The sequence below is a fragment of the Oryzias melastigma genome, linkage group LG14 (genome assembly GCF_002922805.2).
Source record: "Oryzias melastigma strain HK-1 linkage group LG14, ASM292280v2, whole genome shotgun sequence".
NCBI classification, from domain to species: domain Eukaryota; kingdom Metazoa; phylum Chordata; class Actinopteri; order Beloniformes; family Adrianichthyidae; genus Oryzias; species Oryzias melastigma.
The window spans coordinates 2,521,579-2,539,339 of NC_050525.1; the positions used below are offsets into that span (position 1 = coordinate 2,521,579).

A 17,761-nucleotide genomic window follows, 5' to 3' on the forward strand; every position below is an offset into this window, starting at 1 on the left:
GTCCCTCACTATATTGTGAATCAGCTTTTGATTATTTTTTTTTCATCCTTTTCTTTTTTAACAGTGTATTGTATTCTGCATCCTGATTGTGGATAATATCAGTCAATCTCAGGGCCATGCCTCCTGTGCTGAATACATTCAGTCTGCCACATGTACAGTACATTCCAAATGATTATGCAAATTGTATTCAAGTGTCAAAAAGATCAAATTATTTGTTTTCCAATGAAAATCACGAATGATATTGTGTCTTTTTGGATCCCTGAAATCAATTTCAGACACCTGTGATCATTAGTTTACCAGGTGAGCCCAATTACAGGAAAAACTACTAAAAGACGATCCACTTTATTAAGCAGCAGGGATGTACCGAAGTAAACCATTTGCCCAAAGCTGAAAAATAATTAAAAAGCTTGGCTTAATACTGATTATAGCATGGTCCGGGTGAATACTTGATTCTGATTGGCTGCTGGGTGTGATAATGTGATAATGCACACCTAAAAATAAGTTCTGGCCACACAGCCCAAATGTTCTGCATCAATGTGCAGGCTTCTTTAAACATACTTCTGCGTCATCTGGGCAAAAACGAGCAGTAGGAGGTGAACTTTCTCTCTGATTCGATGCTTTATTTCACCTATCGTGATAATCAGGATTTATATCGCTTTTCTTTTGCAATGTAAAGGAGTTCATTTGACAAATTAATCAATGCCCCGCTCCATAATGTTAGGCTTATTTTCGTTTTTTTTTTTTTTTTTTAATTAGTTATTCTCCGACCCATAAGATACATCACTCTGCGCAATAAATGGCGTAGTCTTCTGTCTCATATTCCTCATGCTGTTCCAGGAGTTTAGCTTTTAAATGTCGGGTTAAAGCATAAGTGGTGAAGGTTTTGGGCAATGTGCAGCCGCTGCAAACTGCAGATATTTTATCGCTGTCAGGTACTCAACGCAAAAGTAGGCGCTCCATCATTGATGTATATTGACTGCATTACTGTGTTAATAAATATATTCTGTGCATCCCTTTTAAGCAGACCAACATTTTCAAGCAATCTGGGAAAGAAAATGGATTTCTGTAGCTGAAAATCCTGAAATAGTTGAATACCGTAGATAAGGTATGAAAACCTTGGATAATTCACGAAAACTTAAGCATGATCATTGTATAGTTCAGAGATTCGTGGCTGATTCAAGAACACATGGGTTGGTACAGATAAAGACAGAATGAGGAAGGTTTCTCACAGACAAATCCATCAGATTTGGAGAGCAGCTGCTAAAATACCATCACAAAAAGCAGCACAGATTTGAAGCTGCTGGAGTCTCCGGAGTCCACCAACATCAAGGTGTAGAATCCTCCAGAGGCTGCAGGTCTATGTAAACCTCAAACCATCTTCATGCATGACAATGCAGCATCTCACGCTGCATCATAGGCTGCTATGGGCATCAAAGGAGATAAACTGATGGTGTGAGCCCCATCCTCCCCTGACCTCAACCCTATTGAGAACTTTTGGAAAATCCTCAAGCTAAATATCTGTGAGGGTGGAGGTAGTTCACATCCAAACAGCAGCTTTCAGAGGCTACTCTGACAACTGTGCAAAGAAATTCAAGCAGACACTCTTGTGTGAAGCTGCTAACAAATGAATATTTTCAGTTCATTAGATCTATCTAATGTTGTGGAACTCTGTTGTGTAATAATGTGGAACATTTCAGTTAAAGGCTTTTACTTCTGAAAACTGCTGTTATCTTTAGGGTAGTTCAGTATCCTTTAATGCAAACTAAGGGTTTGTGACTTGAAAATTATGTTGTCATTTGCATTGAGCATTAAGAAAAATCATAGAAAAATATAATCTGCATAATTAGGAATGCTTATAAATCTTTGATGGCGATCCGATTTTAGTTTTCATTCTATAAGATTTGAACTTTTAAGTTTAAAAAAGAGAAAAGAGTGAAAATGTGCACGTCTGTCTAAGAGTTTTAACATTAGTCATGCGTCCGCTGTCCATTTTTTAAAATTAAGCTCAAAATAAAAACTTTTAACCTTCCATGAGACACTGCTCTGTTTGTGCTTTGATACCTACTTTTAATTCTTTTGTTTATTTTGTTTAATTTTTTATGCTTATATTGTATCTATTAGAGTTCTTTGTGTTTTATTGTTCGGCACCTTGTATTTCTGGCTGTGTTTAAGCGGTTTATAAAATAAAGTTGATTTGAAGTTGACTTTAGCAAGTTTGCAGTGTGGTTGCCGTAGAAACAGAGTTGCTCAGCACCACCATCTAAATATGAAAAGAACTTAAAGAGATCCAAATTCAAATAGAGTAAACTTAAAGTTTTACATTTACAACTGCTATAGACATTCATAAGACCGTGGTAAACAAAACCTCCATTTCTAGAATGTTAGCTAATAGCTGTACTTCTCAGAAATGATCCAGTGGGATTTGCACACTGACTGAGGTGATATGCTGAAATCCAAGGGTAAAGTTTCCAAGACTGAGAATAACTGAATGGATCCACGCCTCAGTCACTTATAGTGTACTATTCCAGGCTTTTGGAAACGAAGACCAAATCCGAAGTGCTTCCCCGCCCCTCTGGCTCCTCCCTATTGCTCCAATCACAGGGGCTTTTGAGAGAGGAACCTGGTTGAAGACAAGATGGCAGCTGAAAATCCTCAGCCGGAAGGAAGTCCAGAACATCACCTCCCCCCATGCCACATATTTTGGTAGAAAGAGACTGACATAAGCGACCCCAACAGTTAAGCTTTGAACTTGGTGATTCTGTCAAAGCCTTCAATGCTCTTCGACAGACCGCAACTCCTTACACAATCAGTGCAATCTGCAGAGAAAAGCGGTTTTGCGCTGGTAAGCAAAACTTTGAAGTGGCTTTTCACAGATATGCACCACGTTACTAATATAAAGTGTTATACAGCAGAGCCGCTTTTCTCCACGACAGAATAAGCTGATCAACGTTGGCTTAGTTAAAAGGCTTGAAGTGAACTGCGCTCAGACGTAAACACTGGTCCATGTGAAAGTCTTAACAGCTTTACAAATCTCAACGCTTTTGTTAATGCAGTATTCCCCCCTGATTGACGTGGTTAGGGACCGGAGGCATCTGGAAAAACTCCATGAATAAGGAGAACCCCGCGGCCAAAGGACATCTGTAACCGGACCGTACTCATCAAAAACACTTCTGATCATGCTTTGGAAAACATTTATTAAAGAACACTGAAGTATTGCTTGGCATGAATTATTTCAGAACAGAAGACTGTTCCACAGTGACGGCGTACTTCATGACACAGAAGTAGTGACTCTCTATGCCTTAAATCAGGAGCGCGCTTCCTCAAATAATAAAGACTTGCTGTAGATGATCCTCTGGGATCATCTTCTTCCCATCCTCTTTCTGGAGGGGCCTATGCTGTGTGGAGATGCGTTAAACCACAAATAAAGAAACGCAAATAAAGAGGGGAATACTGTATACTTGAAATTTAAGTGTTTAGCCTTTTTTAAAGCTAATCCTGAACACTAAGCCGTTTATTCACATTAAAACGATTTCATTAAAGTAGCTACAACTTTAAAATCTTGTGGAATTTCAGCTTCCGGCTAATGATTTTCAGCCTCCATTTTGTCTGCAACCAGGCCCTCTTGGCTTTTGAAGATGTAGTGGTGTCTGAAAGTGTTTTTTGTTAACTCAGGACAGGCTATTCTTTTCACTTTTCTTCATGTGGGAGCACTCTGAAACACATCATTTATATTTAAATGTAAGTAGTGCGTTTGTTGCTGAATGTCTTTTTCAAGTTATAAAACCAATGTCATGTGTGCTCCACGTGCTAATGTTGATGGCCGACGACTACTGTTGTCATCAAGCAGTAGTAACATCTGAATTGAAGTCACAATCCCACATTTCTCTGCTTGTGGGATAACTGTAGGTTTATGGAGAAGCCAGACGGGTAGGGGAAGAAATTAGGATTCAGTCAAAGAATGCATCTCACACCTGAGGATGCAGACAATTGTTTTCTCAACCTGAAGCCATGTTGCTGTTAGGTTAAGATTTTGAATGCTATGACAGTTCCTTTATCGTTGTTTTTGGAATTGCTTGGACAACTGCTGTGCTAAAGTTTTTTACAGTGCATAACTTCTCATATCCACTGTCCTCACCCACCTTGGACAGATACTCCCTCATGACCTGGATGAAGTATGGCATAGAAAAGTCCATGATGTTGTGTCTCCAGGAGGTCTCCAGGACCACATCTGGCCGTAGCAGGTCATAGCAGGAGAACAGGCAGGCTGCAAAACACTCTCTCTTATTTTCCTGCAGGAACCAGGCAAGCAGCTCCTCTGCCAACTCGATGTCCTTGGACTCTGATGCGTATTGCATGGCATCCTGTTAAGTGGAGAGGAAAAAAATACAACTCTTCTTGTTAACGTTATTCTTTTAACACAATGTTTGCCATTTTTACTGAGGACTATTTCCCAAAAGCCAAAGCAGTCAGAGCACCTTGTAAAGCTTGTCTTTCTTGCACAGCTCCACGCTCTGTTTCCAGCGGTTGTTGCCTTTGAAGAGGTAGGCAGCAATTCTTCTGAACTCAATCAGCTCGTGTTTCTCCAAACGTTGGGCCAAAGAGATGTTGTCAAAGTTGTCGTAGGCATCTATTGATGTTCTTAGTGCCTGACATGAGAAGCACAGGAATAAAAACAAGCACACGTTTACTGACAAACATGGGTGCTAATGTTAGAGATACTCACCTGATAGTCTTCCTCTGAGATGAAGAGGTTGTTGAGTGCTTCATTGACTGATTTGTTGTTGTGGTTCTGTACAGATCGTAGGTAAGGCTTGACCAGAGGCAACTGTTTCACCTTTAAACAAAAGTGTAAGGTCAAATCTTAAATCACGAAGACGACATGCATCTTTTTAGTTATATGAGCGGAGGAAGAGTGGTTACCTTGGTGAAAAAGTTGACGGCGCGCGAGTGATCCAGCCTAGGTGAGAGCACCAAGAGCAAGTCATTCAGTAACAAAGGCTTGAACTCCAGGTAGAACTGAATAGCTTTGTAGTAGAGCTCCACATTGGCCACCTGCAAAAGAGAAAGTGGAACTTATCACACAGGACATGGAAGGCAGGTTAAGACTTTACTTTGCTTCTTATACTGACACAAAAGATCTCCAATAAAACAAGAAATCAATAAGAGCCAAAACAAAAAGATTTTTGTTCAACTGGTTTTTCAAAGTTCAATTAGCTAAGAAAGAATTTAAAATATCTGTATGGATCGCTAAAACTATTGATAAATGAGAGAAAATGTACTTTGGTGATGATGTCTTTGAACTGGCCCTCCTTCCAGGCGTCTGTTGGGTGGTTCATCATGGTAATGATAGCATTGTCGTACTCCTCGTACTTGTCGTACAGGAAGACCAGCTCAGCCCACAAATGAGCTTGCTCTGCTGCTCTTAGGACCTTCGGGATGTTGACTCGGGACCAGAAGAGCTCCAGGTGCTCCCTCATTTTTTGGGGCTTGAACTTCGAGTAAAGGATGGCGAGCTCTGTGAACATTCCCATGTGAGCTCGCTCCAGACCGAGAGCAGCCTCCAGCATGGTGATCAACTCTTCAAAGTAGCCACGGTCCTGAGAGGAGAGAACGAGGAAAATGTGTGCCGAACTCTCAAAGGGGAGGGGCAGAAATTCTGTCAGGAAGAACATCAGAAGACACCCTCTAACCTGGTAGTAGTTGATTAGTTCCTCCAGCTCGTCAGCGTGAACCACAATGTGCAGGCCGCACATCTGAGCCAGTCGAAACTCCTGTCCATCCACACAGGCAAAGCACACCTCCTTCCAGGTGCGAGTGCTGTTGGCCTTGCGAGCACCATCCACAGCAGCCTGGTACTCTCCAAGGTGTACCAGTGTCGAAGCCAGGCGGCCAAAGTTGGACACGTTGTTGTAAAGCAGCTTAGCCGCCTCGTACATTTTCTCATCATAGCAGCGGTCACCAACCTACACAATGGCAGCGCAGTGAAACCAGGGTTCAGTTCTAAAGGGATTACCTTTTTTAACCAAGACTAACCTGTTGGATGTGAGCATTGTTGGGTCCATTGATAAACTCCTCGAGCTCAGCCAGGCGATTGGTTTTGGCCAAAGCAAAGATCAGCTCTGTTTCTACGAAAGACTCACGAGCCTTCTTTCGAGCCATTTGAAGGAATTTGACCAAGTCTTCCCAATTACCTGGAAAAAAATTACTTGTTTAAGCAAAACTGAAGTTGACTTTTTTTGACTCAATGTTTTACTACAGCAATTTTTTTTTAACAATTAACACTAATGATGTCGCCAACAACATCTAAATTACTCATGCACTTTGACCTACCGTGACTCTTCAACTGTTTATGCTATCAACGTAAATCAGCTGATTCTTTGCGCCGAGATGCAACCCTTTACAACAGTAATATGTTGCATCACATAGCAAGACAGGTTTTCTAACCTTTAGGTTTAGCTAAAATATATTAATCGAGTAAAATATTACGGTAGTTGAAAGCATCTAAAAACTGTCAACACAACTCGATCCTCATCACTGACATCTTGTTGGAATGAGAAGACCTCTGCCTACAAAACATCTCAGCCAGACCTCCTCTTCCATCCAAGTCTACTTACCACTCTTGTCAGCTGCCTGCACCACCTCCATATAAGCAGATGGGTCATCAGCTTTAATGTAGGAGTCGATGGCCTCTTTGACCAGCTCCTTCTGTAGCTGAGCCTTGGCCAGCTGGCTCCACACAGCTGGCTCATTGCAGCGTTCTGCAAACTCATATGCTCGGTCCAGGTTGCCAACATGCTCAATGAGCACCTGAGGGGAAGAAACGCCAAAGATAAGTCTGTCTTCATTCTTGAAGTCACAGAAACAAGTGCAAAAAGAGACAGACCTGCACAGCAGAGGTGTTGACGTCAAACTTCTTGAAGATGGCAAACGCTTCTTCAAAGAGCTCGTTGCTAATGGCAATGTTTGCAATATCAGGAGCATCATAGTTGTCTAGCCTACTGATGTACTCCATCACACGGGTGCGGTCAGCTTTAATCGCCGTCAGGATCAGCAGGTTCTGCAGATTTCTAAGGAAAGGAGAAAGAAAACAGCTTATTAGTACACTAGACTGCTGGTTATCCACGAATACAGGAGAAAATCCTGATCAACAGCTTGTGAAGCACGTTGGTATTGAATACCTGTGTTCACTGAAGACCGAGTTGTCCAGCACAATCTTCTCCAGAAGTTCAATGAGCTCATTGGGTAAGTCGGCAGTCATGAAGGCCTTAACGGTGACAGATACCTCCTCTGGATCCTGGGTCTCTGATAGTGCTGTTTGCACCACCTGCGAGTACAAATCCAGACAAAGAAGAGCTTAGAGAAGAAAGAGAAAGAAATACTAAATAAAACAACAGCATGGTTTGAGTTGGCTGCGTTAATATCTTGTTACTTTCTGCGAGACTCTGCTCTATCGCTAGCACTCTGTGTTATCGGCTTTTGGCGAGCACTTCCGGGTTGGTGTGTGAAATGAGTGAAGAATAAAAGTGCAAATGAAACAAACGTCATGTTTGTTGGATTTTTCAGGCTTTACCTGATCGATGAGTGGTCGTCTGTAAGGGTTGCTCTCGAGCAACACACTGGCCCACAGATCGGGGTCTTTGCGTCTGACCAGGTAGCGAGACAAACTCTTGAAGAGGGAGTTCTCATTGCAAACCTGACAAGAGGGAAAGAACAGAAAGGTCATCAGTTAGAGGGGGGAAAAGTAAAGAGAAACTGATGAGAAAGGTATTCTCACATTGATGAGCTCTTGGTCACACGTTCCTCGCTCATAAGCCACACAGGCCAGATGAGGGTCTCTCTTCTCGCAGTACTTCCCCACCACACGGCTGTCGTAGTAGGGGTTTTCCCGGAGGAAGCGCTCAGGGTTGTTATTGCTGTCAATGTAGATCTTAGCAAGGGCATTATGGGTAGCAGGCTCTTCACACCCTTCATGGATGCGAGACTCCAGCCAAGGCAGCAGCAGCTTCAGCCTAGAAGAGAATTTCATTTTCAGGACCAGCAGATCAGACGTAAACAAAATAAAATACAAGATGAAAACTAGGGATGCAAGATCATATCGGTTATCCTAAATCATTGGCAGATAAAGAACAATTATGACTTCAAATCGATAATTTCGATAAGTAAAAGTTCACTGATAAAATGGGTTGATAATTAAAACCTCAAACTGCACACTCGTAGTAGTATCTCCCTGATGACCATTTCTTCGCATCTCCTCATCAAGTCTTAATAATTGCTCAGACAATTGTAACAAAGTATAAAAAAAACAGGTGTTGGTAGAATATTTTGATCAGTTTCTTTGCAGCCAACTATAGTGCTGCAAGTTCATCTTTTATTAAATCAGAGCTTCGTGCCATTACTTTCTACTTACAAATGATTTTTACCTCAGGGTTTTTAACAAAATTATCAGCATCAGCTACAATAAGTAGGACATTTTTGGTATTGATCATAAAACTCATCATCATGCATCACTAATAAAAGTAATTGTATAAGAAAAGAAAACCGCAAACATAATGCTTTTTTCCGAAACAGAATTCTTTTATTAAATATTGCAAAAAAAAAAAAAAAAAAGTTCTATTCATCTCTATGTTAATAGAAGGACCATCCTAAGCTAAAAAAAACTAATGGATCAGGAAATGCATTTAATTGAGCTTTTTAAAGGTTTTTCAAATACATATCTTATTAATAACTCACCGATTTCTCTTTTCCACTTCAGCAACTAGTTCATCTGTCGAAAACTGCCCTCTGACAACTAAGATCAGGCTTTTGATGACGTCCTCAGAGCAATCCACATCCAAGAGACCTCCAACCACAACAGGCAGACGGCTGGGATTCACCTAAAAGACAAAGTCTAATGTTAAATACCCATTTGCCGTTTATTAAGGATGCAGAAAAGGAAATTAATTCTTACCTTTTGGACATAAATCTCAATGTACTTCTGTAGGTTGTTGCGGTACAGGTAGAGGACCAGGTCGTGAACAAAGTCAAAGCGGTCACAGACGATGATGAGCGGCAGCTGGTCAGTCAGTTTGGCTTCCTGCAGAACAGAAGAGAAAAAATGTAATACAGTATCCCCCCTAATACAATATTTGCAGGGGGTTAGGAACCAGAGGCATCCTCGAATATGCCAAATCTATGAATACAGAGAACCCCACCCCCGCGGATGAAGAATGTTTGTAACCGGTCCAAACACTCTGATCGTGCTTTGTAAAACATTTATTTAAGAACTTTGGAGTATTGCTCGTCATAAAGTTTTTTTTTTTTTTTTTTAACTCAGAACAATGGACTGTAGAGCAGCCACAGTGTACTTGATGATACAGATGAGGAGTGTCATTCTGCCTCTATGTGCCTTAAAACCAGCAGAATCCCTCCATCAAATAATAAACACCTGCTGTGGAAGATAATTATCCTCCGTCAGCAGAGAAAGGACTTTTCTCCATGCAAGGGCATGGAGAGAGGAGGGGGCGGCTCCTCTCACGGAGGGGGAGCACAGACTGGCACTACCCCGGCACTCCGGAGGGAGCTCTGCAGTAGTGATGTGCGAGTCATGAACGAATCGTTCAAAACTCACGAGTCGCTTTACTGACTCAAGAATCATGAGTCATCTTCCCCACTGACTCATTAACTCATTTCCTTCCACCAAGAACAACTTACAGTAGAAAAATATCCACCTTATCACTTAAAAAAATGATCTTCGCTGTGAGAAATAAAGCTCAAACAACAGAATCTCTCATTTGTTCTGAGCTACACCGCTCTGCTGACACCTGCAGCTCCTCACCCCTCCCAACCTGAGAATCTGCTCCCCCTCCCAACCGGAGAATCTGTTGGCCACTCCCATGCCCCTCCCCTCGCTGAGGTGCTGTGAGCAGCTCTCTGAGTCCTGGCTGAATCATATGGGCGTGTTCGAGTCATCGCTCATTTGATTCACCTCGTTTGATTCACCTCGTTTCAAGCAATGACTCATGATTCCTGACTCAGAGCTCACCAGACACCCGAACAGCGCCTCCTCCGAGCTGAATCATGAGTCAGGACTCATTGAGGAGCAGTCTATGATTCGTTCAGGACTTGGAGCTCACTGTAGAGAACTCATTGAGGACTGAATCGACTCAGGACTCATACCTCTGACCAATCACAGAGCAGTTCGCCTCGTTTGGAGGTGAATCGTTTGAAAGAATCTCTCAGCAGCTCGGCCTCGTTCTGAAGCTAGTAGGAATTCATTGTGCTGGAGCTTTAGCTTTAGCTTAGCATCAGCTTAGCTTTAGCTTATCAGCCTGTTTGACCGGGAGGAGCTGCTTCCTCTGCTCAGCTGCTGCTTTGCCATGATGGTCTGCTGCCATATTATTAAATTCATTTTTTCATTTTATGTCTTGCAAAGCAAATAAAAGATTACTAGTCAATTCCACAACTTTCTAAAAATATAAACTGACCTTGGTATCAAATTTGCTAATTTCATTGCTCTAGTAATGTAATAAAACTACAAAACTCATAGAAACTCAGTTGATTTCTGCTCTTTATTTAGCATATAACAATAATTTCTCTTGTTTACATTTGATTTATTTTCACTTTGTTTTTTTCCATAAATCTAATTGGAGTTATTAATACATACAAATTAATGTTTATTTTTTATTTTAAATAATTAATTTTTTCTGTCCCACAATGCAATAATGATTAGTTTTAATTTTTTCATAATTAATTTAGTCATATGAATTTGGACCTAACATATTTTACTTTGGACTCTCCGGGTACGTGACTCAGTGACTCATATGATTCAAATGATTCGATTCACTTTGGTGAGTGACTCATTAAAACTCGAGTCAGTAAAAGGAATCATAATTTCCATCACTACTCTGCAGCGCTCTGCTGTGCTGAGATACACCTCAGCAGCACAGCACCTCCTTCTGACACAAACATTTCATAAAAGAAATAAAAAAAAAAAAAAGTAATAAAAAAAAAAATCTGTGAAAACATTGAATAAAGAAATGCAAATATGCATGGGAACAATGTACTTTAAGGCCTTGTCCACACGTAGGCGGGTATCAGCTAAAACGAATATATTTCTATACGTTTCGGCCTATCATCCACACGAAACCGAAGATTTAAGTCACTGAAAATTGTGCTTTTGGAAAACTCCTGCCAAAGTGAAGATTTTGGAAAACTCCGGTTTTGCGTCTGACTGTGGACATGAATAACCGGTGATTTACGTTTTTAAACGTCACTTTTTGCGACAATTAAAGCATACACGTCAGTAGTAGCTGTAGCAGTAGCAGTTTCCATTACACATTTGCGCAAAACTTTATCGAAATTCTAGGAATTTTGAAAAAAGCAATGTTTCGAAATGACACTGTTTCCATTAAATCATCATTTTGCGATAAAGCACAAACCAACTCACGCGATAAGTCATTAAAAACACAACGATGAATGAGAACAAGTGTTTTTTTTATTTGATTCACTAAAAAAGGAGCATTGCGGTGACGTCACAGCTCTGTCTGGAGAGCGCGTGCAGCTCAGAGTCTATTGACAGTCTCAGGTGAGAAACCTGTCCAGCGGTTTTTAAAAAAAATAACCATTCCAGCAAGGAAGCTGCTGGACCTTTTTCTGTTTAAAAACACGACGAGATCCATTTAAGTTTCTGTCCCTGCACTCGCGCTTTTCCTCAAACGAGACTTCAGCATCTTCAGGCTCCAAGCTGCAGAAGTGTAGCTGCAGATGAATCTGTTAGATCTTTCCTGCCGTCCGCGTGTTGCGCTCAGGACAGACACACAAAGAGGCCTATCTATTTCCAAAAAAGTCTTTCCAAAACAGTTTTGCGAAAAATGTCTGTTTTGATACTTCCCAAAAACCACCTCCTCTAAGCGCAAAAACTTTTTTTTTTCGAAAAATGCAGGTTTTTTTCTAAATTGTGGCGTTTTCATTAGGAGGATTTATTATCGAAATTCCAATTTGCAAAATTTTAGAGTTAATGGAAACACCGTTTACTACTGTTCTGGCAAGCTCATAACCGCGCCCAAGAGCATAAGTATGCGGGGATGTGTGGGTGGAATTATTTTTAAAACGATCATGTGTGGACGCAACACTTTTTATAAAACGGAGGTCAGCAGATATGCGTTTGTAGAAATACGTGTGTACATGGCCTAAAAGTCCACTTTGACCAAGTGATCAAAAAGGTTTTGTTAGTTTTTTTTTTTTTAAACCAAAGTGACTTAATGTATTTACGCTATGCCACACAACTGTACAAAAACATTTTTAGGAACCTTATCTATTCATTAGGTTAAGCTCAGAAAATGAATAAAACACATTTTAAAAACTACTGGCTTCAACACAAATGTGTTTATTCATATACGGTTTCCATTAAAAAACAGTTTAAATCTTGTATCTGAAAAAAGAAGGGAAGGGGCAACTCCTGTACTGTAAGGTTGGACAGATTTACCTGATTCATGTCCTTCCATTCCAAAGAAAACAAAAAGAGAAAAACACATAATTTAACTTTTTTTAAGCTCATTTCAATGAGAGGGAAAATAAATTAAGACTAGCCAACAATAAGATCAGTGTGACACATCAGAAACATTTTTAAATTTCCACAAGAGTCTTAAAAAAATGTTGCTGCAGAGTGGGGGAATCTACGGAGCCCCTGACCTGACATATGGAGGCTGGAAAGAGCCTAAATGACATAAATATATACACAAATAAATAAATAAATGTGTCTAATTATTTACAAGTGGCAATAAATAAATAAATGTTGAAATCAATAAATAAATGTTGAAATAAATGTTGCATTAATATATTAAAATAGAACATTTAAATATTTAATGACATATTTAATTGCCATTGTGGGTTAAAAGAGCCAAATTGAAATAAATAAATTTAATATGAAATAAATAAATAAATGTGTCATTAATTATTTAAAAGTGGCAATAAATAATTAAAGTATGAAATGAATAAATAAATGTTGAAATAAATTTGGCAATAAAATATTAAAATATAACATTTAGACATTTAATGACATATTTATTTATTCCATTGTCCCTTGTAGGTTAAAAGAGCCAAATTGAAATAAATAAATTTAATATGAAATACATAAATAAATGTGTCATTAATTGTTTAAAAGTGGCAATAAATAAATAAAAGTTTAAATAAATGAATAAATGTTGAAATAAATGTGGCATTAAAATATGAAAATAGCCATTAAAAAGCACTTTTTAAAATTTCATAATATAGTTAATTATTTAATTGTCGGCTTGGTAGAAGACAGCCAAATTGAAATAAATATATTGAATCTGAAATAAATAAATAAATGTGTCATTAATTATTTAAAAGTGGCAATAAATAATTAGTTTATGAAATTAATAAATAAATGTTGAAATAAATTTGGCAATAAAATATTAAAGTATAACATTTAGACATTTAATGACATATTTATTTATTTCATTTTCCCTTGTAGGTTAAAAGAGCCAAATTGAAGTAAATAAATTTAATATGAAATACATAAATAAATGTGTCATTAATTGTTTAAAAGTGGCAATAAATAAATAAAAGTTTAAACAAAAAAAATGTTGAAATAAATGTGGCATTAAAATGTTAAAACAGCCATTAAAAAGCACTTTTTAACATTTCATAATATATTTAATTATTTAATTGCCGGCTTGGTAGAAGACAGCCAAATTGAAATAAATATATTTAATGGGAAAAAAAAAATAAATAAATGTGTCATTAATTATTTAAAAGCGCCATTAAATAAATAAAAGTTTAAATAAATAAATAAATGTTGAAATAAATGTGGCATTAAAATATTAAAATGGCCATTAAAAAGCACGTTTTAACATTTCATAATATATTTATTTATTTCATGATTTAATGACACATTTCATGAAACAGGAAGTGGACACACCATTCAAATGCAATCTGTCAAACTCTGCCGTCAAACTCGGTGGGCGGGCCTAACTCTCATGTGCTTTTTAATGGGTATTTTATATTTATTTATAATATTTTAGTAGATTACTAAATGTCTGATTGTGTTAAAAGTTATTTTAATAATTAGATATTTTTTTCTTACAACTGTGTCTGACTAGTTAGATTTGTGAATGTTATCAATGTGTTTTAGTTATAAATGTTGGAAAAAATAAAATGTTTCTTCTTTTTTTTTAAAAATAAAATGCATTCATTCATTCATCAAAACCAGACATGTGTCTGATTTTGCTGAATTAATGAATGAATTTGTTGGGCGGTTTTCTTTTCAATGGTTTTTGGCTCCCAACATCACAACGTGAGGAAATACATAATATTAATAATTGATATAAAATTGTCAAAATTGTTTTGCTTTTTAAACCAATAATTATTTTAATTACATGACGATACGTATGTCAGATTATTGTTAAAAGATAAAATAAAACTCTGTTTTTTTTAGTTATAAATACACTTTCTTCTTTAAAAAAAAATAGCACTGTGGCACATTCAGACGTTTTCAAGAGCCCGTTACACTTCCGGTAAAAACTTCTGGTCCATCCGGAAAAAGAGTCCCTTTTTTATTATTGTCTTTATTTTAAAGATCTCTTTCGAACAAATTAATTATTTCGTTTGAACAAATTAATTATTTCGTTTGAACAAATTAATTATTTCGTTTGAACAAATTAATTATATCGTGGGAACAAGGTAATAATCCGTGGGAACGAAATAATTATTTTTTTACCCATGTCAGGTCAGGGCTCCATAGGAATCAGAGAAAAAAATGAGAGTAAATGAAAGGCAGGGAAGTTCTTTACCTTAAGGAAGTTCTTGACACGCTCTGGGTCGTAGCAGTTGCTCTCTCGACAGATCCTTTCAACCTCTTTGATTTGGCCCGTCTTGCAGGCAGCCTGAATGTATTTGAAATGAACGTCGGGATCCTGGCTGAAGTTCACAATGGAGCCCAGGAAGTAAAACAAACCTGAGGGACACAAAAACACTAAATATTCAAACAAACTCAGCAGAACAGATCTAAAAACTGCAATATCAAAGGTACGTATTAATACTTTCTCATGTAAATCGAAAAGCATTTGACAAGCTTTAGATTAGTGTCATTTAAATGACTAAAGTTAACAGTTTTACTGGCATATCAAGTCTGGATTTTCACCTTCAAAGCTCTTAAAGGACTCAAACAGTTCAATGAGGGATTGCGTGGTCAGCTGTTCATGGTATTTGGAGGCCACCTGGACACAGATCTGCAGGTTCTGGCGGATGTTTGCTGAAAGCATGGCCCTGAGGCACTCCAAAGAGTCTTCTACTGAGAGGGAGCCAAAGTAGTTCACCAACCACTGGAGGCGAAAGAGGGTGTCAGAAATCAGACAAGTGGTGGATTTCATAAAGAGGAGAGTCTGAACTCCAGTGAACTCAAAGAAAAGTAGCATACTTCTGGGTTGAGAAGGTGCGTGTGCACCACAGCACGCTTGATGTCATACAGGTCTGTGTAGTGTTCCAGCGCTCTCTGCAGCAGTCCAGCTTTCTCACACAGCTGGGCAATGTGAGCACGGTCGTAATTGGTAAACATCTGGTTGCCTAAGATAGCATCAGCAACCTGAAGAAAAAGTATAACAATTTAAATTTTATATCCCATTTTAAAGTTTTTCCTGCTCAAGCATAAGCACATCGGTCCACCTGAGGAGCATGCATGAGATTCATCTCCAACAAACGAGTCTGCAGCGGTCCTTCTGAGGGTCTGTTGTTCTTCAGAGCATCAAGAAGGAAAGAGGTGCATTGCTGGATCAGGTTGTACTCCATGAACACATCCACAATCTGAAAAAACAGTAACACGACATTAATTAGTTTGTTTGCAGTATGCAATCATTAGTTTGTTTGCAGTATGCAATCAAACTATTGTTCTTCTGTTTTTTTAAACTTCTTCTTCTTATTCTCCTTTCTTCCGTACGTTTTTCGGCGATCCATATCTTCTGCATACTTCATCCGATTTTTGTCATTCAAGTATCAAAATGTTCAGCTTATTGAGCACATTATTGCTCTCTTCTGAAATCTCTTGTACAACTTTTTGTTTTTCAGCAATTCAACAAAATTGCTGCAACTTTTCCCATTGAAATGCATTGGGAAGGCTCTTCAGCAACTTCAAACTTTCTGCAGCGGTAACTTCTGCATACTTTATGCTATTCTGAAAATTCAAACATGTACTTGTTCTGCTATTTGTGGACTTTTATGCTGTCTTTAAACAATTCTGCAAATTTTTATACTTTTTGAAATTTTTGAACTTGTTCAAATTTAAAATAACATTGAAGTCAATGGGGACAGTTCTTCAACTTCACTGTTTTTGAAATGTATCTCCTCCTACAATTTTTGAGCTACAGACACCATTCAAACTTTAAACTGTAGTGGAGGGACGGGGAATTTCAGCTATTACTTTTCTTGTGGATATGTCTTATAGTTTTTGAACTACAGCTGTTTGAAATCAGGCAATTTTGGACTTTTGGGCCGATTTTGGCAGTTGCTAGAGCGTGTGACGTCATCACTTAGAGTGAGGACAGGATTTCTCAAAGGAAAAAACTTTTCCGAACAAATCGCTGTAACTCCTGAACCGTTGGTCGTAGAGTCACAGTTCTTTCACCAAAATGTAGGTATTTTTGTCTAAATTCGTTTAATATCACACTCAAAGTCATAGGTTGAGCAGTTTTTTCGCAAGAGCCCCAAGTTTGAGACAAAGTCCACCCAAAATCCCTATGCTTCTCCATTGTACAGAACACAAACGCTTTTTATGTTGTGGACTGTTTTTAAATTGCCATTGTGAGAGCACCTTTGAACATAGAGACATGAAACTTACACAGATGATAGCCGAAAACCTTGTGGTTCTTACAAGGGTTCAACTGTTTTGATATCTGAAGCAGTTTTAAGGATATAGACATTTGTTTGAAACATGTCAAATTGCTGTTTCCCTATTCGTTAACATGGGATTTTGAGGTGTTGACAGGAAGGAGTTACTCCTCTCACTTCAGATCATTTTCACAAAAAGGTGTTATGTTTGACACAAATAAAACATATATTTCTAAATTCATCCGAGTCTGAGGTTTACAAAACTGAAGGAATTATTCTTATCTGATGTATGGTTGGCGAACAGCAGTCATTTGTTCGGAGCAAACCATGGTGCTGCAAAAATCTGCCTAGTCATTCTGCCCAACTGTAGGTGCTCACCCCTCCCCTCCCCCACCTCACACACAGGGAGTTTGTGACCCCCCAAACTTATGAATCAGAAGTTTCAAGTTCCCCCTGCCCATTCTGGTGTTAGAGTTCTTGGACAAGATACTGATAAAACTGTCCTGCCCAGTTGTCTGATGTAAATGCTATTTATTTGATGAACTACCATGTATTGTTACTGTAATGCTTTACGGGCATTTGTATTTAAACTTTTGCTGAGTCATACCATAGACAATGTTCTTCACTTTAACAGCATGTAGAGCTAATTTGGCATTTACTGAAGATTTTAAGGCTATTTTGAAGTTAAGCTAACATTTTAGCTACATGTTAGCTTTTTTGGTTATTTCAGCTTTTACTGAGGATTTTTAGGGTATTTTGGAGTTTAGCTAATATTTAATGAACATGCTAGCTTTTGTGTCTAATTTAGCATCTACTGATGTTTTTTAGGCCAATTTCAAATTAAGCTAATATTTTAGCAACATGCTAGCATTTTTGGCTATTTTAGCTTTTACTGTGAGTTTTCAGTGTATTTTGGAGTTTAGATAATAGCTTATAAACA

At 38.3% G+C, this 17,761-nt stretch overlaps 1 protein-coding gene across 2 annotated transcripts in view; it reads right to left on the minus strand.

The window, feature by feature from the left end:
• Positions 1-17,761, minus strand: part of cltca (clathrin, heavy chain a (Hc)) — a 43,434-nt gene that overhangs the window by 6,622 nt on the left and 19,051 nt on the right. For both annotated transcript variants that reach the window (XM_024262353.2, XM_024262346.2), the window contains 18 exons: positions 15,664-15,801; positions 15,419-15,583; positions 15,143-15,323; positions 14,793-14,956; positions 8,948-9,073; positions 8,731-8,873; positions 7,775-8,009; positions 7,571-7,693; positions 7,179-7,324; positions 6,884-7,067; positions 6,615-6,807; positions 6,034-6,191; positions 5,691-5,963; positions 5,280-5,597; positions 4,921-5,052; positions 4,724-4,834; positions 4,476-4,646; positions 4,140-4,361 (listed from right to left, as the gene is read on the minus strand). In XM_024262353.2, coding sequence (XP_024118121.1) covers positions 4,140-4,361; positions 4,476-4,646; positions 4,724-4,834; positions 4,921-5,052; positions 5,280-5,597; positions 5,691-5,963; positions 6,034-6,191; positions 6,615-6,807; positions 6,884-7,067; positions 7,179-7,324; positions 7,571-7,693; positions 7,775-8,009; positions 8,731-8,873; positions 8,948-9,073; positions 14,793-14,956; positions 15,143-15,323; positions 15,419-15,583; positions 15,664-15,801 — 3,183 coding nt within the window. The remainder of the gene's footprint in view (positions 1-4,139; positions 4,362-4,475; positions 4,647-4,723; positions 4,835-4,920; positions 5,053-5,279; positions 5,598-5,690; positions 5,964-6,033; positions 6,192-6,614; positions 6,808-6,883; positions 7,068-7,178; positions 7,325-7,570; positions 7,694-7,774; positions 8,010-8,730; positions 8,874-8,947; positions 9,074-14,792; positions 14,957-15,142; positions 15,324-15,418; positions 15,584-15,663; positions 15,802-17,761) is intronic.